The following is a 23,407-nucleotide window of genomic DNA, read 5'->3' as shown; positions in this document are numbered from 1 at the left end:
TTATTAGGTACAGTAGGGTTGAGGGTCAAGTCAATTGGGAGGTGAGTTTGAATGGAGAAAAACTGGAGGAAGTGAAGTGTTTTAGATATCTGGGAGTGGATCTGGCAGCGGATGGAACCATGGAAGCGGAAGTGGATCATAGGGTGGGCGAGGGGGCGAAAATCCTGGGGGCCTTGAAGAATGTGTGGAAGTCGAGAACATTATCTCGGAAAGCAAAAATGGGTATGTTTGAAGGAATAGTGGTTCCAACAATGTTGTATGGTTGCGAGGCGTGGGCTATGGATAGAGTTGTGCGCAGGAGGATGGATGTGCTGGAAATGAGATGTTTGAGGACAATGTGTGGTGTGAGGCGGTTTGATCGAGTGAGTAACGTAAGGGTAAGAGAGATGTGTGGAAATAAAAAGAGCGTGGTTGAGAGAGCAGAAGAGGGTGTTTTGAAGTGGTTTGGGCACATGGAGAGAATGAGTGAGGAAAGATTGACCAAGAGGATATATGTGTCGGAGGTGGAGGGAACAAGGAGAAGAGGGAGACCAAATTGGAGGTGGAAAGATGGAGTGAAAAAGATTTTGTGTGATCGGGGCCTGAACATGCAGGAGGGTGAAAGGAGGGCAAGGAATAGAGTGAATTGGAGCGATGTGGTATACCGGGGTTGACGTGCTGTCAGTGGATTGAAGCAAGGCATGTGAAGCGTCTGGGGTAAACCATGGAAAGCTGTGTAGGTATGTATATTTGCGTGTGTGGACGTATGTATACACATGTGTATGGGGGGGGGGGGGGGGGTTTGGGCCATTTCTTTCGTCTGTTTCCTTGCGCTACCTCGCAAACGCGGGAGACAGCGACAAAGTATAATAATAAAAAAAAAAAAAATGTTAGCCAATTAAATGATGTGATCTGAGATGCTAGTTTTGCAGAGAGAGAGAAGAGAGATGGTCTACAAATTTCTTCCCTAGTCTGTAAGAAAATCAAGAAATTCTCAATCTGGCATATATACAATACTTTTTTTATAACAGTTTTCATAACAAAAAGTGGCACAATCTACAATGATGTCAATCACCTATCTATCAAAAATACATCCAAAACATGAAATCTTACCTTCTGAATCATTTCCTGCTTGCGCTGAAGTTTGGTTTTGTCACGCAGGTCAAAACTGAATGGCTGCACCTTGGTATTGGTCTTGTCCCATTTGCTTGGTATACCACCATGTGGAAGTGATGCTACAGATGAAGCAGATCCACCTAATCTCTCACAAATCTCTTGAAATTTGAAACCTAGTAGCCTCTGATCCTGGAAAATGTCATGTTTATAAATATTCACTGAGTTTCCTTCTAATCATTTTCAATTTACTTTTATATCACATGTTTGCCTTTGTCTGCCTTAGTAGGGTAGCATTAGGAACATATGATGGAGCCTTAGAAGAAAAAGCCTCATCTGGCTCTTCCCTGATCCCTTAATTATACAAATATTTTGTAGAATAACACTTACCACTAAACTTGAGGTGTTAACAAATGCACAACTGAAACATCAAGGAATGATACCACTCAAAACTGACCAGAGCATTAGGGAAAAATAAGATCCCTAAGATAAATAACATACAGGGAATAGCTCCAGAAGACAAAATCAGAAACATATACAGTACTACACACTGGGAAAATGCGTTATGGCAAAAAAGTAAATTATGTGCCCTTAACATGCCCAGAAAAAAATGCAAGTCCCATAACAGCAGCAGCAAAAAAAACTATGAAGATAATTTAATGTACACAAATAGTGCATGAAACAATAAAACTCCTTGAAAAAAAGCAACTGAATGAGCAAGACAATTCTATTTATTTATTTATTGTACTTGATTGCTGTCTCCTGTGTCAGCGAGGTATTTTTTTTTTTTTTTTTTTTATACTTTGTCGCTGTCTCCCGCGTTTGCGAGGTAGCGCAAAGGAAACAGACGAAAGAAATGGCCCAACCCCCCCCCCCATACACATGTACATACACACGTCCACACACGCAAATATACATACCTACACAGCTTTCCATGGTTTACCCCAGACGCTTCACATGCCTTGATTCAATCCACTGACAGCACGTCAACCCCTGTATACCACATCGCTCCAATTCACTCTATTCCTTGCCCTCCTTTCACCCTCCTGCATGTTCAGGCCCCGATCACACAAAATCTTTTTCACTCCATCTTTCCACCTCCAATTTGGTCTCCCTCTTCTCCTCGTTCCCTCCACCTCCGACACATATATCCTCTTGGTCAATCTTTCCTCACTCATTCTCTCCATGTGCCCAAACCATTTCAAAACACCCTCTTCTGCTCTCTCAACCACGCTCTTTTTATTTCCACACATCTCTCTTACCCTTACGTTACTTACTCGATCAAACCACCTCACACCACACATTTTCCTCAAACATCTCATTTCCAGCACATCCATCCTCCTGTGCACATCTCTATCCATAGCCCACGCCTCGCAACCATACAACATTGTTGGAACCACTATTCCTTCAAACATACCCATTTTTGCTTTCCGAGATAATGTTCTCGACTTCCACACATTTTTCAAGGCTCCCAAAATTTTCGCCCCCTCCCCCACCCTATGATCCACTTCCGCTTCCATGGTTCCATCCGCTGACAGATCCACTCCCAGATATCTAAAACACTTCACTTCCGCCAGTTTTTCTCCATTCAAACTCACCTCCCAATTAACTTGACCCTCACCCCTACTGTACCTAATAACCTTGCTCTTATTCACATTTACTCTTAACTTTCTTCTTCCACACACTTTACCAAACTCAGTCACCAGCTTCTGCAGTTTCTCACATGAATCAGCCACCAGCGCTGTATCATCAGCGAACAACAACTGACTCACTTCCCAAGCTCTCTCATCCCCAACAGACTTCATACTTGCCCCTCTTTCCAGGACTCTTGCATTTACCTCCCTAACAACCCCATCCATAAACAAATTAAACAACCATGGAGACATCACACACCCCTGCCGCAAACCTACATTCACTGAGAACCAATCACTTTCCTCTCTTCCTACACGTACACATGCCTTACATCCTCGATAAAAACTTTTCACTGCTTCTAACAACTTGCCTCCCACACCATATATTCTTAATACCTTCCACAGAGCATCTCTATCAACTCTATCATATGCCTTCTCCAGATCCATAAATGCTACATACAAATCCATTTGCTTTTCTAAGTATTTCTCACATACATTCTTCAAAGCAAACACCTGATCCACACATCCTCTACCACTTCTGAAACCGCACTGCTCTTCCCCAATCTGATGCTCTGTACATGCCTTCACCCTCTCAATCAATACCCTCCCATATAACTTACCAGGAATACTCAACAAACTTATACCTCTGTAATTTGAGCACTCACTCTTATCCCCTTTGCCTTTGTACAATGGCACTATGCACGCATTCCGCCAATCCTCAGGCACCTCACCATGAGTCATACATACATTAAATAACCTTACCAACCAGTCAACAATACAGTCACCCCCTTTTTTAATAAATTCCACTGCAATACCATCCAAACCTGCTGCCTTGCCGGCTTTCATCTTCCGCAAAGCTTTTACTACCTCTTCTCTGTTTACCAAATCATTTTCCCTAACCCTCTCACTTTGCACACCACCTCGACCAAAACACCCTATATCTGCCACTCTGTCATCAGACACATTCAACAAACCTTCAAAATACTCATTCCATCTCCTTCTCACATCACTGCTACTTGTTATCACCTCCCCATTTACGCCCTTCACTGAAGTTCCCATTTGCTCCCTTGTCTTACGCACCCTATTTACCTCCTTCCAGAACATCTTTTTATTCTCCCTAAAATTTACTGATAGTCTCTCACCCCAACTCTCATTTGCCCTTTTTTTCACCTCTTGCACCTTTCTCTTGACCTCCTGTCTCTTTCTTTTATACTTCTCGCACTCAATTGCATTTTTTCCCTGCAAAAATCGTCCAAATGCCTCTCTCTTCTCTTTCACTAATACTCTTACTTTGCATGTGTGGACGTGTATGTGGGTGGGTTGGGCCATTCTTTTGTCTGTTTCCTTCACTACCTCGCTAACGCGGGAGACAGCGACAAAGTAAAATAAAAAATAAATATATGCCCGTATACATATCAACACATACACTTACACATTCATACTTACTTGCCTTCATCTATTCCTGGGGATACCCTGCCCCAAAGGAAACAGCATCCAAGATGAATCAATGCAGATACAGGGAGGGGGAAAAGTAACTAATAGCAAATCAAATTAAAGAATGAAGAGCATGGACAAGAAAAGCAAAATAAAATGGGTTTCATGGAGAAATGTCTAAACCAAATGGGAGTGACCAAAAAATATGTCAACAACCAATGAACACTGTAGGTCTATAGTGGAGGCAAGGCAGCGTTGAGAGTGCTGTATTAAGCAAATAAAAACTTCATTATGTAAATAGAAAAAGTTTCACCAAGAGCAATATATAAAACTGGGTGTAGTACATACAAATCAAATATAAAAATTCAAACCATATACATGGTGGTAGGTGGAATACATGACCACATATTTGTGTTTTCCAGGAACAGATCTAAAGTCCAGTGGAAGAAGCTAGAGTGTAAGCAAGTCAACGAGAATGACAAGAAGTGAATCAAAATGTGGTTGCACAGGCCAGATGGTGACCTGGGTTGACGACAACTGACACAACAAACAGCATCATGGACTGGGGTATGTTCAGTGATGCCAGAGCATATGAAGTATAAAAGATAAGCAGATTAGCATCATATGCTGACCTGGCTAAGATCAAAGACATCACAGCAAACTCTGCCCCTACACTGTGAGCAAGCAAAAAATAGCAAGCCAACCCAAGTAAGAGGTCAGCCTGTCCTGGGCAGAAAGGGGCATGTCTCATGTAGTCAACACCTGCCCTATTGACAACTTCACTGGACTTGCTGAGGCCATAGAGTGGAACATTGATGCAAGTGATGTAGACAAAACAGATGACATGGCTGTTCTTGGGGAATGCATGGTGTGGGCGAGGTAACCTCTGGGTGTCCTTATTGTTATAACATATTGGGTATGGGTTGAGTAAAAGGAATGTCAGAGAAGAGTTTCCCCCTACAGCCAAACTGGAACAATCAACTTAGGAATGACGAGCCAGGTAAAATAAGCCACACCATATACCATAATGAGAGACCCCTTTTGACTGAGTTTATTGAGGCAGCCAGACAATGGAAGTGTGGGGGGTGGTGTAGGGTATGTTTAGGTGACTATTGAGGGAAGCACCGTGGTCAGCCATATGTCACGATAAAAACCACCTAACACATACTTTTTATCTAGCTATATCTCTGATACCTGAGGATTGGCGGAATGCGTGCATAGTGCCATTGTACAAAGGCAAAGGGGATAAGAGTGAGTGCTCAAATTACAGAGGTATAAGTTTGTTGAGTATTCCTGGTAAATTATATGGGAGGGTATTGATTGAGAGGGTGAAGGCATGTACAGAGCATCAGATTGGGGAAGAGCAGTGCGGTTTCAGAAGTGGTAGAGGATGTGTGGATCAGGTGTTTGCTTTGAAGAATGTATGTGAGAAATACTTAGAAAAGCAAATGGATTTGTATGTAGCATTTATGGATCTGGAGAAGGCATATGATAGAGTTGATAGAGATGCTCTGTGGAAGGTATTAAGAATATATGGTGTGGGAGGCAAGTTGTTAGAAGCAGTGAAAAGTTTTTATCGAGGATGTAAGGCATGTGTACGTGTAGGAAGAGAGGAAAGTGATTGGTTCTCAGTGAATGTAGGTTTGCGGCAGGGGTGTGTGATGTCTCCATGGTTGTTTAATTTGTTTATGGATGGGGTTGTAAGGGAGGTAAATGCAAGAGTCCTGGAAAGAGGGGCAAGTATGAAGTCTGTTGGGGATGAGAGAGCTTGGGAAGTGAGTCAGTTGTTGTTCGCTGATGATACAGCGCTGGTGGCTGATTCATGTGAGAAACTGCAGAAGCTGGTGACTGAGTTTGGTAAAGTGTGTGGAAGAAGAAAGTTGAGAGTAAATGTGAATAAGAGCAAGGTTATTAGGTACAGTAGGGGTGAGGGTCAAGTCAATTGGGAGGTGAGTTTGAATGGAGAAAAACTGGAGGAAGTGAAGTGTTTTAGATATCTGGGAGTGGATCTGTCAGCGGATGGAACCATGGAAGCGGAAGTGGATCATAGGGTGGGGGAGGGGGCGAAAATTTTGGGAGCCTTGAAAAATGTGTGGAAGTCGAGAACATTATCTCGGAAAGCAAAAATGGGTATGTTTGAGGGAATAGTGGTTCCAACAATGTTGTATGGTTGCGAGGCGTGGGCTATGGATAGAGATGTGCGCAGGAGGATGGATGTGCTGGAAATGAGATGTTTGAGGACAATGTGTGGTGTGAGGTGGTTTGATCGAGTAAGTAACGTAAGGGTAAGAGAGATGTGTGGAAATAAAAAGAGCGTGGTTGAGAGAGCAGAAGAGGGTGTTTTGAAATGGTTTGGGCACATGGAGAGAATGAGTGAGGAGAGATTGACCAAGAGGATATATGTGTCGGAGGTGGAGGGAACGAGGAGAAGAGGGAGACCAAATTGGAGGTGGAAAGATGGAGTGAAAAAGATTTTGTGTGATCGGGGCCTGAACATGCAGGAGGGTGAAAGGAGGGCAAGAAATAGAGTGAATTGGAGTCATGTGGTATACAGGGGTTGACGTGCTGTCAGTGGATTGAAGCAAGGCATGTGAAGCGTCTGGGGTAAACCATGGAAAGCTGTGTAGGTATGTATATTTGCGTGTGTGGACGTGTGTATGTACATGTGTATGGGGGGGGGGGTTGGGCCATTTCTTTCGTCTGTTTCCTTGCGCTACCTCGCAAACGCGGGAGACAGCGACAAAGTATTAAAAAAAAAAAAAAAAAAAAAAAAAAAAATCTCTGATACCTGTTCTCTTTTGGAACTCCTTAAAGGGGGTGGCTAAAGCAAAAGAGTCTCCATACCTAGTGCACTCCAGTGCCACTTCTTAGCCTTTAGTGCCTCACCCTTAACAGGCCACCAGCAGAGGGCAAGTCTACTGCAGTGTTTGCAGGGGTTACTATGCAATGTTCCTATTGACTACTACTACGTAATGCTCCTGCCTAATGTTCCTACCTACTACTTCCATCTAATGCTCCTACCTACTGCTTCTGTCTATTGCTCCTAACATTTTGCCAAAAAGCAGGGATAGCATATAAAACTCACCACAGGAAAATCTAGTTAAAAATAATGGGCTGTTTGAGTTAAGTGTTACAGGTGACATGGACAGAATGCCAGTAGTCCACGTGTGGGTGAAGCAGAAGAAAAGACAATAACTCCAGTTTATATTTACACATACAGTGATAGTGGTGTGTCAGTTGCACTCTGGGTAGATGACTGTAAAGTGGTGTAAGATACATCAAAAACTGTTTAAACCACATGATGGGAAATGCACTGACCTTCCAAAAACACTACATTTAATCAGAAACCCCCATACCTTTGACCAAACTGTAAGTGAGCTCATGCAGACTACATGCTGCAAGCCTCCATTTACATGAGAGTAGCATAATCACTTATGGATCATGGGTTACTTTTCACAAGATCAATTCCTCTCAAGTAGTGAGGGTTTAAGTTCTACAGACTTCTGGCCCATTATGTGCTTTTATAACAGGATAGACTTCTAACAGTAATATCTATTCACAATCTAAGGTTTGAACCAAATATCATCCCCCTACTCAACATCCCCTTAGCTATCTCCCAACTGGTAAGTCCAGCCAGTTCACAAGCATGTCAAGGGAAATTACTGACAGCCTGCAATTGGTCATACTGACATATTATCAAGGAAGCTTGTGGAAGGAATGTCTCATGGTACTATGATATATAAACATACAGGAACCACAATCACACAGATAAAGATTGTCACAAGAAAGTATATGTGCTTGGACAAAATAAACTCCTAACACAAACAACTTTAGCAAAAACACTTACTTTCTTGGAATCTGTGATATTGAATGGTTCTGGAACTGTTACAATTTTCTTTTCCACTTGGTAACCATTAGCAGGGGCCTCAAATACTTTCTTATTTACTGGGTTTGCTTTAAAAGCATGTCTGAAAAGCAAAAGAAAGAAATCTATGAGCACCAATAACCAACTGAAGGACCGTCTAAGAAGGACCGCACTGTCCTACTGACGGTTAATTCCTTTTGTAATATTCAGCCACAGCATTTGTTTCACTACTTCCAAGTTTCACTTACTTTTTCTGGACTACAGTTCTTTCTACCTTATACTTATGAGGTATAGTTACCTGTGTTTTCTAAAATATACTTTTACATCTAATAGTGCCCACAGGTGTTGCACTAGACCCCAGATATGTTATGATTTCACAGTAAATGTATTTGTTTACATATATCATCACTGGGGATAGGGGAGAAAGAATACTTCCCACACATTCCCTACGTGTTGTAGAAGGTGACTAAAAGGGGAGGGAGCAGGGGGATGGAAACCCTCCCCTCTCGTTTTTGATTTTCCAAAAGAAGGAACAGAGAAGGGGCCAAGTGGGGATTTCCCTCAAAACTCAGTTCTCTGTTCTTAACGCTACCTCACTAATGCTGGAAATGGCGAATAGTATGGGGGGAAAAAAAAAAAAAAAAAAAAAAAAAAAAAAAAATCCTAGCAAATCCATGATTACATTTATAATTACTTCTAAAAATAAGTAAGATAAATAAAAATTATGATTACAATCAAAACTGCAATCCTGATTCCTATGATTTTAAAAACTTTAAACAAAAGAAAGACAACACATAATCCCTACCAAGACCAAATATACTTAACAAGTCTAAAGACATCCATCAGTGCATTAGAATAGAGTTTGTCACTTAAACTGCCTGTTACATTACAGGAATATAAGGTTCTTAAACTCTGCATCTGACAGGCAACAACTTTCAGGATGGAATAGCTTTCCCATCAAAGTGAGCAACCTCTACATGGTGCTGAAGAATATGCAGAGAGGAACTTGGGCAGAATGGGCAGACTACTGTGTGTGCTAATACTCAAAGGGGATGGTCTTCTTTGGGCCAGAAGGCTGGGAGCAACAAGTGGTCACTTTGTCAACAGCCAGTATGAGGATGGTCGTGGGACTGGCTCCTCATTCTCCATGAATCTGAACAGATAGCACCATTTTGCTAGAAGATATGGGAAAGCGTGGATCACCATGGACACAGGTGTTGAAGCTAATGTCTCTGCTTTGGTGGGTTATGTTGCTTGCTGCTGGTCTGCCAAAAAGCTGTTGCACCAGGCTAGCTTGAACCTCGGTTTGAGTGTAAAAGCCATCTGGAATGCTTTGCTTTTCATACACATTCAGACAGCTGGTAGCTGACTTCAGGCAGGCAGCTATCTGCTTGCTTTAACTTTTGGTGTTCATGTCAACCAGCTGACCCTTACATTCAGGGATACTGGGAATCAAACAACTAGCTGCCATGACACTCTTGCACTGCTGAGGTCTGTAGCTTCCTTGAATGGTTCCTTTATGCTGCACAGATCACCAGGAAAATTGTTCTCAAAGGACTCGGCTTTCAAATTCATCTCTTTTCATACATGTTTGCCATTTCCCACATTAGTGAGGTAGCACCAGGAACATATGAAGAAATGGCCTTGATCACTGACATCCACTCTTTAGTTATGTACACTGCACTAAAATTAGAGCTACCTATTCAAAATCAAGCCTCACAGACCTTTCTTTGGTTTCTCCAGCTGCTTCATATGCACTAGTTCAACCCAATGAAAGCTTGTTGTCCTCTGTATATAACACTGCTCCAATTCCCTAAGTCCCTTCTATGAATCGTGTCTTCCAGCATGTTCAGGTCCCAAACCTTCAAAACATTTCTAAATACATCTTTTCACCTTGGTTTCCCACTTTTCCTAGTTCCTTTCATTTCTGACATGCTTACCCTCTTAAGAAATCAAACACCTTTCACTGGACTTACAGACAGTGATCTCTTTCCACACATTCCTCAATGCATCCAAGCCCTTTGTCCCCTAACTTACTCTATGGCTTATTTCAGCTTCCAAAGTTCCACTTGCTGCCATATCTACTAAACTTCCTCTAAGTTCTTTAAAAAAAAAAAAAAAAAAAAAAAAAAAAAAAAAAAAAAAAAAAAAAAACTCTTATATTGCTACAATCTATCAACCTTGCTTTTACTCACATTTACTTTCACCTTTCTCCTTTCACCCTCTCATAAACTCAGACTCCATCTCAAATGTAACTGCTCACTCTAATCTGTCTCCAGCACTACATCATCAATAAACAACAATCTATCCACCTTCCAGGCACCCTATACCTCTTGCAGACTGCATACCTGCTCCTCTCTCCAAGACTCTTACATTCACCTTCAGCAACCCATCTGTAAGCAGATTTAACAGCCATGGTGACATCACACACCCCTGCCATAGACACACCATCACCCTGAACCACTCACCCTCCTTTCTTCCTACTCATGCATATCATCCTCTCATTATCTACTCATGCATATCATCCTTTCATTATCATTATACTTAATCAGTTTCCGGTGTCAGTGAGGTGGTGCAAAGAAACGGAGGGAGATGGCCCAACCACTCATATACATAAATGCCCATAAACACAAATTTCATTTATTTTATTACACTTAATTGCCGTCTCTTGCATCAGCGAGGTAGTGCAAGGAAACAGACAAGGAATGGCCCAAAGCCCACCCACATACACATGTACATACATTATATTTTATATTTATTTATTTTGCTTTGTCGCTGTCTCCCGCGTTTGCGAGGTAGCGCAAGGAAACAGACGAAAGAAATGGCCCAACCCACCCCCATACACATGTATATACATACACGTCCACACACAGCACATATACATACCTATACATCTCAATGTACACATATATATACACACACAGACATATACATATATACACATGTACATAATTCATACTGTCTGCCTTCATTTATTCCCATCGCCACCCCGCCACACATGGAATAACATCCCCCTCCCACCTCATGTGTGCGAGGTAGCGCTAGGAAAAGACAACAAAGGCCCCATTCGTTCACACTCAGTCTCTAGCTGTCATGTAATAATGCCCGAAACCACAGCTCCCTTTCCACATCCAGGCCCCACACAACTTTCCATGGTTTACCCTAGACGCTTCACATGCCCTGATTCAATCCACTGACAGCACGTCAACCCCGGTATACCACATCGTTCCAATTCACTCTATTCCTTGCCCGCCTTTCATCCTCCTGCATGTTCAGTCCCCGATCACTCAAAATCTTTTTCACTCCATCTTTCCACCTCCAATTTGGTCTCCCACTTCTCCTCGTTCCCTCCACCTCCGACACATATATCCTCTTGGTCAATCTTTCCTTACTTATTCTCTCCATGTGCCCAAACTATTTCAAAACACCCTCTTCTGCTCTCTCAACCACACTCTTTATTTCCACACATCTCTCTTACCCTTACATTACTTACTCGATCATACCACCTCACACCACATATTGTCCTCAAACATCTCATTTCCAGCACATCCACCCTCCTGCGCACAACTCTATCCATAGCCCACGCCTTGCAACCATACAACATTGTTGGAACCACTATTCCTTCAAACATACCCATTTTTGCTTTCCGAGATAAGGTTCTCGACTTCCACACATTCTTCAAGGCTCCCAGGATTTTTGCCCCCTCCCCCACCCTACGATTCACTTCCGCTTCCATGGTTCCATCCGCTGCCAGATCCACTCCCAGATATCTAAAACACTTTACTTCCTCCAGTTTTTCTCCATTCAAATTTATCTCCCAATTGACTTGACCCTCAACCCTACTGTACCTAATAACCTTGCTCTTACTCATATTTACTCTTAACTTTCTTCTTTCACACACTTTACCAAACTCAGTCACCAACTTCTGCAGTTTCTCACATGAATCAGCCACCAGCGCAGTATCATCAGCGAACAACAACTGACTCACTTCCCAAGCTCTCTCATCCCCAACAGACTGCATACTTGCCCCTCTTTCCAAAACTTACATTCACCTCCCTAACAACCCCATCCATAAACAAATTAAACAACCATGGAGACATCACACACCCCTGCCGCAAACCTACATTCACTGAGAACCAATCACTTTCCTCTCTTCCTACACGTACACATGCCTTACATCCTCGATAAAAACTTTTCACTGCTTCTAACATAAATGCCCATATACATACACAGACCAAATTGGAGGGGGAAAGATGGAGTGAAAAAGATTTTGAGTGATCGGGGCCTGAACATGCAGGAGGGTGAAAGGCGTGCAAGGAATAGAGTGAATTGGAATGATGTGGTATACCGAGGTTGACGTGCTGTCAATGGATTGAACCAGGGCATGTGAAGCGTCTGGGGTAAACCATGGAAACTTCTATGGGGCCTGGATGTGGAAAGGGAGCTGTGGTTTTGGTGCATTATTACATGAGAGCTAGAGACTGAACGTGAATGAGTGTGGCCTTTGTTGTCTTTTCCTAGCGCTACCTTGCGCACATGAAGGGGGAGAGGGTTGTTATTTCATGTGTGGCGGGGTGGTGATGGGATTGAATAAAGGCAGATAGTATGAATTATGTACACGAGTATATGTGTATGTGTCTGTGTGTGTATATATATGTATACGTTGAGATGTACAGGTATGTATATTTGCATGTATGGATGTGTATGCATATACATGTGTATGTGGGTGGGTTGAGCCATTCTTTCGTCTGTTTCCTTGTGCTACCTTGCTAACGTGGGAGACAGCGACAAAGCAAAATAAATAAATAATATATTCATACTTGCTGCCTTCATCCGTTCCTGTCGCCACCCCACCACACATGAAATAGCATCCCCCAGCAGCAAGGTAGCACCAGGAAAAGACAAAAAAATCCATATTCAGTCACACTCAGTCTTTAGCTGTTATGTGTAATGCACCAAAATCACAGCTCCCTTTCCACATCCAAGCCCCACAGACCATTCCATGGATTACCTCAGATGCTCCATATCCCCTGGTTCAATCCACTGACAGCACATCGACCCCAGTATACCACATCATCCCAATTCACTCCACTCCCTGCATGCCTTCTACACACACACATTCTTTGATTCAAATTTTTCCTGGTCATATGTACGGATGGTCATAAGTCAAAAGCATCTGTATACATCATCATTCCAATTCACTCTATCCCCTGCATGCCTTTCACCCTCCATCATGTTTGGGCTCTAACTGCTTAAACTCTTTGTCACTACATCCGTCCATCTCCAATTTAGTCTCCCTGCTCTCTTTGTTCCCTCCAGTTCTGACATATACAACTTACATAAAAAAATGATGACAAGAATTGCTCTATCATTGATACACACATTTCATAATGAAATTTCAATTCTCCCTTTTGACAAAAACAAATACCTACAGAATATAACAGGAACACTTGATTTATGCCGTTCTCAACAAACAACAACTTACTTTTGGGCTTCTTCAAAAGCCTTCTGTTCCATTTCTTCATGAGTAAGATAATTCATTTGCCTTGAGCGCTCTCGAGTGATAAGGTTTGGCGTGTGGGGGATAGTTACTCCTGAGTTGGACTTGGTCTTCTTGCCTTCTGGGTTCAAATCATCTGAATGAAAAAGAGAAATAGTTCACAACTCAGCTTAGGAAAAGAACATCTTTTAAAGCACTTTAGAATACAAGTAATTTTAGAAATGCTACTGGTAAAAACAAAACACCAATGCTGTTTATGCATGTAACGAATAGCTGAGTTTAGATACGCAAAAACTGATGTTCTCAGCATCAGCATCTTTAGGCTTTCTATCTATATTTATGATGCCTGTTACCTCTGGAGACTTCCTCAGGAGGTTAGCCACATTAAAAGATTCCATAACTGGTGAACCCCAGTACCAATTTTTATCATTAAGTGCCTCACCTTTAACAGGTCACTGGCAGAAGGCAATTCTAGCATTATTTCCAGAGGGTCCAATCAATTGTTCCCAATGTGAACTCTAGTGCTACTTCTCAGCCTTTAGTGACTCAACCTTAACAGGCCACTGACATAGGGCAACTCTTGTGTAGTGTTTGCAGACACTCCCACCTAATGTTCCAACTGACTACTTCTAATTAATATTCCTAACAAGCACTTCTACCTAATGCTCCTGCCTATATGTTCCTACCAACTACTTCTATCTACTGCTCCTACCATTTTGCCAAAAGGCATGGCTAGCGCACATTGCTCGCCATAGGAAAAATCTACTTACAAAGACACTTGTGGGAGTTAAGTGTTGTCAAGTGTTATGTATGACAAGGAGAGATTTATGTTTGTGGAAAGAATGCCAGTAGTCTACATGCAGGTGAGGGAGAAAGAAAAGACAGCTACCCCAGTCGGGGGAGTGCAACTTAACAATCAATAAAGAGCTGGCTTACTATGTAGCTGTCAATAACCTTCCAATACCCAGGCTGGTAGCATGAGTAATATGCCTCCCTGGTCACTGGCTGCCTTCCAACTACCAGCTACCTAAGACTCCTGCCTTATGTTCTTACCTACAAATAATACCTGATGTTCGTACCTACTACTTCTATCTATGGTTCCTATCATTTTGCTAAAAGACAAGGCTAGCACATAGAAATCACTGCAGGAAAATTTAGTTACAAAAAATGAGTTGTGAGTTAAGCATTGTCAAGCATTATGCATGACAAGGAGACTGTATGTTTGTGGACAGAATCCCTGCAGTCTATGTTTGGGTGAGGCAGAGAGAAAAGATAGCAACCTGGGCAGAGGAATGCAACTTGACAACCAATAAAGTGCTGGCTCACTGTGTAGCTGTCACTAACCCTCTGGATACCCAGGCCAGTAGTAACAGTAATATATCTCCCTGGTTGGTGGATGCCTACCAACTATATCTCTGGTTTCACTGCTAAATACTGTAAAGAAACGTTTTTAACCATCCTTACTCACCATTTCCTACATTAACTAATTAGTGCCAAGAACATTCAAAGAATATGTGGTGTGCAGAAGGTTGACCAAGTTAGGAATGAAGGAGTAATAGAGGAGTGTGATAAAAAGAAAATTGTGGAAGAGAGAACTGAAAAGGGAGTGCTGAAATTGTTTGAAAACATGAAGAAAATGTGTGAGGAGAGACTGACAAAGAGGGTATATACAAGTATCATTAGTGGACGGGCCAAGAGGAGGGGTGAGATCAAATTGGAGATGGAGGGACAGAGTGCAAAAGGTTTGCATGAAGGAGAGTGTAAGGCATAGGATACAGTGAACTGGAGTTATGTGGTATACAGCGGCTAACATGGTGTCAATAGACGGAATTAGGGCATATGGAAAGTTCTATAGGGGCTGGATGTGGATGTATTTTTGGTGGATTATACATATAATAGCTAAAGAAAGGATGTGAGTAAATGAGGCCATTTCCTTGTTCCTGGTGCTACTTTGCTTATGCAGAATATGGAGGGGAAAAAATCAGACATTAAATTTTTCATTTTCAGATACGTTCTTTGTTTCCTGTGTAATGAGGTAAAACCAGAAACAGATGAACTGCCCCATTTGCTCACAACACTCTAGAAGTCAGGTATAATGCTCTAAAACCAGAGTCCCCCATTCACAGGCCTTTCTATGGTTTCCCTTGACAGCTTCATAGGCCTTGGTTCAGCCCACTGATAGTACGTTGCTCCATTTGCTATATCCTGTATATTCACATCCTGATCACTTAAAGCAACTTTCACTCCATCATTCCATTTCATGCTCCTTGTTTCTTCCATTCCTGACACCCATATCAGTCTGTGTCTCCTCACTTATTCTTTCCATATGGTCACACCATTTTTGCAAATATCTTCAGCCCTCTCAACCATACTCTACTTACTACAACACCCATCTCTTATCCTACTATTTCTTATTCAGTCAACCTTCCTCACACCTCATACTGCCATTAAGTATTTCATGTAAACACATCCACCCTCTTCTGTATTTTCTTAACGATGGCCTACTTCTTACATCCATAAAACGTATTCGTGACCACCATACCATCAAACATACCCATCTTAATCCTCACAGTGACCTCTTTTACCAAAACATTTCTCAATGCACCTACAACCTTTGGCTTACTTCAGCCCAATGCCAAATTCCAGTCATCTAAAAACTCCAATTCCTTTGGTTTCTCTCCATTTAAACTCACTCCAACCAACCTATTTCTCTCCCCTGCTGAACTTAATAACTTTACTTATATTCAACTTATCTCTCAACTTTCTTGTCTCACTCACTCTCCCCAACTTAGACACCAGCTTCTGCACTTTTTTTTCTTTATGGGAGGAGATGGTGAAAATATTCATACAGCTTGAGAGAGAGAGAAGAGAAGAGAAGAGAAGAGAAGAGGCGAGAGAGAGAGAAATTGCTTGACGTGGTTGATCAATTTTTAACAGTTTGGATACTGAAGACAAAAGTGATAGGGGGCAGTAAAAACAGAGGAAATTGGGTGAATGGAAGGATTTCAAGCTTCGTAGTCTAGTTCCCTTCAAACTATACTGCATAAAAGAAAATTTTAAAAATTCCTACCAATGCTTCCGGCTCGTTTACTTCGGAACCTCTGAGGTGTTTTGGTGTGAAACTTGAGGTTTAGCTCAGCAACAGAAACAAACTTATTAACTTCCTCTGTCTTCCCCTTTCGAGACTCTGTAAGGTTGAATGGCTGTGGTATTGTTGGTCCCTTTGGTGCCTCCTTGTTCAACTGAGGAAAGAAGGTGAAGCTTTAAAATGGAAGTCTCATACACCTTTGCATAATTTTTCTTACCTGTTAGTTAAGCAAGTGGCTTAAGCAAAGCATATTTCAAACAGTGGAAGCTGACTGGTTGGTCTCTGGAAGCAGACATCTCAACTGTATTTTTCTCATCTCTAATTAATGATTCATACTTTGGAACAACTTCGCTGAAGTTCTACACTATTCTGTTGTACAATCACGTCAACTAGCTCCTCACATCCAGCCATTTGCTATCTTAACCTTCATTCCAATGTACATGAGGTGGATCAAGTACATGTATGAATCTTTTGGACATTAATTGGGAAACTGGTTTCCAACCACATTACTGCAAGGTATGAAACGGGAAGGGATACCCTACTCTCTGGGATGAAGTGCTATCATGTAAACCTAACGTCACCATTCAGAGGTGACTATATCTCATTCTTCTTTATCAACAAGCCCCTTTACTTTTAAAGAGCAAAATTTAGGAACAACACAATGAAAATTCACCCAGAAACTTAACACAAGGTTTCCCAATACTGCTCTAGTTCAGTGCTGAGGGGAAAGTATTACTTGAAAATGCATACAAACTGACAAAACATTAGTAACTTAACAGTCTTCACCTTTCTTGCATTCATATAAATCTAACCCTTTTGCATTCATGTAACTAAACATCTTCCTAGTCCTTGTTAGATTAGGTGAGGTTAAACAAGTTCATAACCATCATCAAGCAATGCTTCCTGCCTAAAATAATGAGTATCAACTTATGAAACATTACAATTCAATAGCTCTAAACATTCAAATGTTACCACTACAATTTACCTTTATCATTTTCCCCTTGCAGTGCTGGTTAAAAGTGTTGCAGAGACAGCATTTGCTTTATCATAATCATTCTTTAAAGAAAAACAGTTGGGATTGATTTACATTACAGCCAAGCCAAATAATTCTCTAGCACAGTTCCTAAATATCTTTAATCTATGTTAACATTGGTGGCTAATCTTCATCTCTATTACTTGGTCTGGGATCAAGATACATTGTTGCTGCCAAAGGTATGTTGGTGGGATGCCCCAGAAGTGACAACTGCTGTTTGCAAATAACATGGTTCTATTGGCACACTTCAGAGAAAATCCAAATGCTGATGTCTAACTTTGGAAGACTGTGAATGGGAGTACATTTTTTTCTTTTCATACTTGATCACTGTTTCCTGCGTTAGCAAGGTAGAGTCAGGACCAGAGGAAGAAAGGCCACATCCATTCTCTAGCTGTCATGTATAATGCACTGAAACCACAGCTTCCTATACACAACCAGATACCAAAGATCTTTCAATGGTTTACCCAAGATGCTATATATGCTGTGGTTCAGTCCACTGGCAGCACATCTATCCCAGTATACATTGTTCCAATTCATGCTATCCCATGCATGCCTTACACCCTCCTACATGTTCAGGCCCCAATCGCTCAAAATCCCCTTGAGCTTTGTTTCACTCAATGCCAGAACATCAGCTTTATTTTCTCAAACATACTACTTTCTCTTTTCATCTTGGTTACTTCCACATACATTTAGACACCCTAGCCTTAGCTTCGAGGAGGATGAGTGCTTCCTGCTTGGCTCCTGTTCCTTCTTTTAATGACCAAAAGAAAAAAAGGGGAAGGTTTCTAGCTTCTATTTCAGCCCCATTTGGTCTCCTTCTATGACACACAGCGAATGTGGAAATAGAATTCCTTTTCTCGCAGCCTAGGGAGAAATAGTTAAGGTAAAAAGTAAGGTATTGAGGTAAAAAAAAAAAAAAAAAAAAGACGGTTTGAGTGTGTGCTTGAATAGGATGCATTTCAAAGGATGTAAAATGCTGTAGGAAACTGGGATTGGACATGGCATCTTATGGATCCACAGGAGCTAAACTGAGTCACTTGGTGGGAGAGGAGGCTAATGTTCTGGTAGCAATGAGGAGTGTGTGGAAAGAGGTCAGTGTCTGTTTGGGCAAAAATGAATATGTTTGAAGGTACAGCAATCACAGAGGCGTTGTATGGATGTGAATCTCAGACCCTGAATGCAAAAGAACAGATGTTGAACTTGTTTGAAATGAAATGCCCGAGGTCAACATGTGGTGTGAAGCAGGATGCTCATGCAGGGAAAGACTATGTAAAGTACAGGTGTGGTAGTTTTGTTTGAAACAGATAACCAACTGATATGGTTTGGACATATGGAAAGGGTGAGCACAAAATGACTGACTACAAGGATCTATGCAACTGAAGTGTAATTGCCTATTTGTACACATGTATATGTGTGAGCATGCTCTACACTTGTGGGCTACATTTCTTAAGCATTCTCTTCTATCACAGAACTTTTCAAATCTGTTTGCTTTCTGCATTAATTCTGTCCTCAGTCATCCTATTCCTTTCATCCAACACTCTCACATTATAAGAGTACAAATCTTTTCAATCTTTTTTATTAACTGTCTTGCTTAATCTTATGTTATGTCCTCTGGTTGGTCTATCCATACATCTCCAGAACTATTCACTGTCCATAGAGAGAGAGAGAGAGAGAGAGAGAGAGAGAGAGAGAGAGAGAGAGAGAGAGAGAGAGAGAGAGAGAGAGAGAGAGAGAGAGAGAGAGAGAGAGAGAGAGAGAGAGAGAGACCAGGTCAACTCCTCACTCTAAGTCCATTCCTCTCCACTTGGAGTGGATTAAGTGCATATAAGAAATGTGTATACCTTAAGCAAACATAAATGTTGCAAAATGGATTCCTAACCCTTGCAGGATAGTAAAGGATACAGACACCCAATTCTCTGTTTAAAACACCTATACATCGCTGAATGTATTTCCGCACATATAATACGTTATATGCTACTATCTTTCAATGTCAGCACAGGAAACCAGGGTAATAAGGATACCATAAGGAAGTGAGCATTCCTACCCTTTGCTAGCCGGTGTGAGTGCAGGACCAGTTTTGCAAGATGAATTCCCATAAAAAGCACATTTTACTATTCAAATTATCCATCCAAAGTACAAGGAGGTGAACTCATAGAATACAACAGAACACTGTGATTAAGAATTACATATAAAAAGAAGTGAAGTCATCTGAAACAAAGGAAGAAAAAATTGGTACCATACATGGGAAATACCAACGACTTAAAATTAAAATATCAGGTGACAAACAAGGGGCAAACATGGGATGAACTTTCATTGTGTGAAGGTGCTACCCATTAAATTTCCATCTTCATTACCGAATAATCATCTCACACAGCAATGACAATACTCAGTACCTAATTGTCGTGAAAAATATACATACTCACAGATGATGTATTCGAGCGTAAGGATCTTGTGAATTCAACAGTTTCGTTTTCTTCAACAGGTGCTTGGTTCTTTATTCTGCTGTCAGTAGCAAAATGAAATTCTTGGGGTTTTGTAGGCCCAAGTTTTGTAGGTTTTGATATACTGTAGGCTGCAGTTTCGTTATCTTTTACCAAATCAGCATCTTTTTTCTGAGTTCTTAATCGATCATCTGTAGCAAAATGAAACTCCTGAGGTATTGTAGGTCCAGGTCGAGCTGATTTTGATGATTCAGAGGCAGCAGAGTTGTCAGTCTTTTTCTTATTGTTTGCTATCTTTTTCTTAAATGTTGCAATGGTCTCCAAGTCCTTTTTATCAAATGAGCTTAAACCTTTCATTCCCATGACTTTCGGGATAGATGGTCTGGAAAAAAGATTCAAAATAAAATATTTTGCTATTACAGAAATAGAACATTTTGCTGCAAAACTGCCAGTCTGGATGCATTCCTAGAAGTACTTCTCATATTAGGCCAGACAGATAAAACAGCTACAAAAACGCAAGAAAACTACAAGCAAATCTGCTTTCATAAAACACCTGTGAGTATTCCAACTGAAAGGGACACTACAGTGGGACAAGAAAGAAAGAAGGAAACGGCAGAGAGCATGAGGAGAAATAAGAACAGCAAAAACGAGAGTTTCTCTTTCACTATCATCGCAACTTAGTAAACTCCACTCACTACCCTTTTTTACATGCCTACCTGATGTTCTACATATGCCAAAACCCTCTCAATCACCGCTCTCCCATACAATATACCAGTTACCCTTAACAAACTTATATCACTGTAATTTGAACATCCACTTTTGTTTTCCTTCCTTTTATAGAATGGTACAATACTTTATTCTCAAAGCAGTTTGTTGTTTTTTGTGCTAGTGAGGTAGTGCCAGGAACAGAAAAACATCCACGTATACTACATTGTTCCAATTCAATCTATCCCATGTATGCCTCACACTCTCCTGCATGTTCAGCAATTTTTCACTGAAAGCATCCCACCTCCTCAATCTCTCCCCCCCCCCCCTTTGGCTTCCCTCAGCTCTAGTCGTTTCATTCACTGCCATGTTCACTCCTAGGCATCTAAAACACTTCACTTCTTCCAGGTTCTCTCCATTCAAACACATTCCAACTAACCTTTCTTTATGCAATGCCAAACCTAAGTCTTCAGTTGAATTATATTTACTCTAAAATTTCTCCTTTCACGTACACTGCCTAATTCAGAAACCATCTTTTGCAATTTCTCACTTGAATCTGCCTAAAGCAAACAATAGAAGACTCACCTTCCAGGTTCTTCGACCCCTGACAGACTGAAGACCTACCCCTCTCTTCAACACTCACTCATTCACCTACCTTACCACCCAATCTATAAATATTTTTTAACTGCCATGTGACATAACTGTCATACTGCAAACCCACTTGCACCTGGAACCACTCACTCTTCTCTTTTCTTTCTATATTTCTATATCTCTGATGCCTGTTCCCTCCTGAAACTTTCTCGATGGGGTAGCCACAGCAATTAGGGTCCCTTCTCTTCCAACTAACAAATACAGTAACTCATTTTGTGACTTATTCCAAGAAGCATAAGAAATTATATAAACTCTGCATTCAATAATATCTGGCAAATACCCTCAACTTTACATGACAGTAGGCAGTCATGGTTCAAGACTTCATGTAAAATATTCATGGTACAGTATCAGTAGTGTATGAACAGAATAAGATAACCAAGAACGTGGATAATAACAAACAAATCTATGAGGCTGTTTGATAGAAGAGGATGTTTAAGAAATGGGGACCCACTAATGTACAAATCCCTTCCTGTGCAGTATAAATAGAGTATGAATTACTTCTTAAGCATGAAGAAAACAATGGTGTAAATATAGTGATGGGAGCAAATAGACAAAATACAAGTAGTTAACCTCTTTGAACACTCTATATGTCATAAGATTAAGTGTAGTATTTAAACTGTGAGAGGAAGGCCACCTGTGACATTGGGAAATAGAGTGGAAGAGTACTGAAGGGAGAGAAAATTGGGAAGAATACATGGAATGGTTTATACAAAGGAGTCATGTTAAGGACAACTGGAGACCTCTACTGTGGCTACCCTGTCAATGGGAGGTACTGAAGGGAACAGGCATCAGAGATATAGACAGATAGATATATTCAATCTTTATCATCGTCCCAATGAAACTTACTTATTCTGTATTTTAAGTTTGTGAACCTTGCTTATCTGCGAGTCATGGGGACTACTGGATGAATTCCGGCTTGTACTGCCAACTGACCGCCTGGCAGCACTCTTCCTGCGCAAAGCCTGTTTTGGGGAAAAAATAATCATACAATCATACTCTCCTATCTGAAGTTTTTTTTTTTATGAAATAATCATTATTTGCAAATTTCTAAACTTTTCAATAATGTCTCTTCCTTTTCTAACAAAAGCATGTATAAAATCAAGCCCTTTTGGAATAAGTGGCAGAACAACCTAGTTTCCTTTTAATTCTTTATACATGTCCACTATTTCCCATCTCCAGAAGGTAACACCAAAAAGAGAGAAAAAATGAACTCATTCATTCACATCCACAATCTGGTGTTCATGCATAATGCACTGAAACCAGAGCTCACTATCCACAACCAGGACCCACACATCTTTCGAAGATTTCTGCTGATCACTTCATATGCTCTAGTTCCACCCTTATCTTTTCTTCATAATACATTAACTACATTCCCCTTACATGACACTAACCACATGTATACAACCTCCAACCTTTAAATCATTCATCTGAAGCAAAGAGGCACTGAACTACAGATTGGTGTCTGATTGTTGTCTGCAAGGTCTTAGGAAGGATAATTAGAACAAACATGACTTTCAACAGAAAAAAATCACCTAAGTGAGACAGCATAGTTTTTGGGAGAGGAGGGCATACATAACAAACCTCAATGATTTCTAGGAGAGACAAAAGAGAAGGCAGGGTGGAATGCATTAATTTACATGGGGACCTAAACAGACTCACCTGAGCAACTGTAAAGTAGTGAGGATGGAACAAAGTGAAACAACACCTGTGTAGCAGAAATTAGCTTCTGGAAAGTCCCATATAAGGATTTTTTTTTTTTGAAAAACAAACTGTCTGTTGGCACATACAAAACCTTTGAAAAAAGAACCCATTTTTCCTCGTTTTTTTTTTATGTATCTTTAATGCACCAATCCTTGAAGAATCTAATAAAAAGAAGTGTTGGAAAAAACATGTATATGGATACAATTTGCCATATTATTAACAGATTATAATATGAACGTTTTGAAGAACACAACAGGTGTGTCGAA

The 23,407-nt window shown here is 40.9% G+C and overlaps 1 protein-coding gene across 2 annotated transcripts in view; it reads right to left on the bottom strand.

Annotated features, from left to right (window-relative positions):
* LOC139750764 (targeting protein for Xklp2-like) overlaps positions 1-23,407 on the bottom strand; it is a 58,711-nt gene that overhangs the window by 20,373 nt on the left and 14,931 nt on the right. For both annotated transcript variants that reach the window (XM_071665483.1, XM_071665484.1), the window contains exons 6-11: positions 22,287-22,402; positions 20,067-20,466; positions 16,593-16,764; positions 13,508-13,658; positions 8,005-8,125; positions 1,093-1,284 (exon numbers count right to left, since the gene is read on the bottom strand). In XM_071665483.1, coding sequence (XP_071521584.1) covers positions 1,093-1,284; positions 8,005-8,125; positions 13,508-13,658; positions 16,593-16,764; positions 20,067-20,466; positions 22,287-22,402 — 1,152 coding nt within the window. The remainder of the gene's footprint in view (positions 1-1,092; positions 1,285-8,004; positions 8,126-13,507; positions 13,659-16,592; positions 16,765-20,066; positions 20,467-22,286; positions 22,403-23,407) is intronic.

The sequence above is a fragment of the Panulirus ornatus genome, chromosome 10, assembly GCF_036320965.1.
Source record: "Panulirus ornatus isolate Po-2019 chromosome 10, ASM3632096v1, whole genome shotgun sequence".
Taxonomy (NCBI): domain Eukaryota; kingdom Metazoa; phylum Arthropoda; class Malacostraca; order Decapoda; family Palinuridae; genus Panulirus; species Panulirus ornatus.
This window is presented reverse-complemented; position numbering and strand designations above follow the sequence as displayed.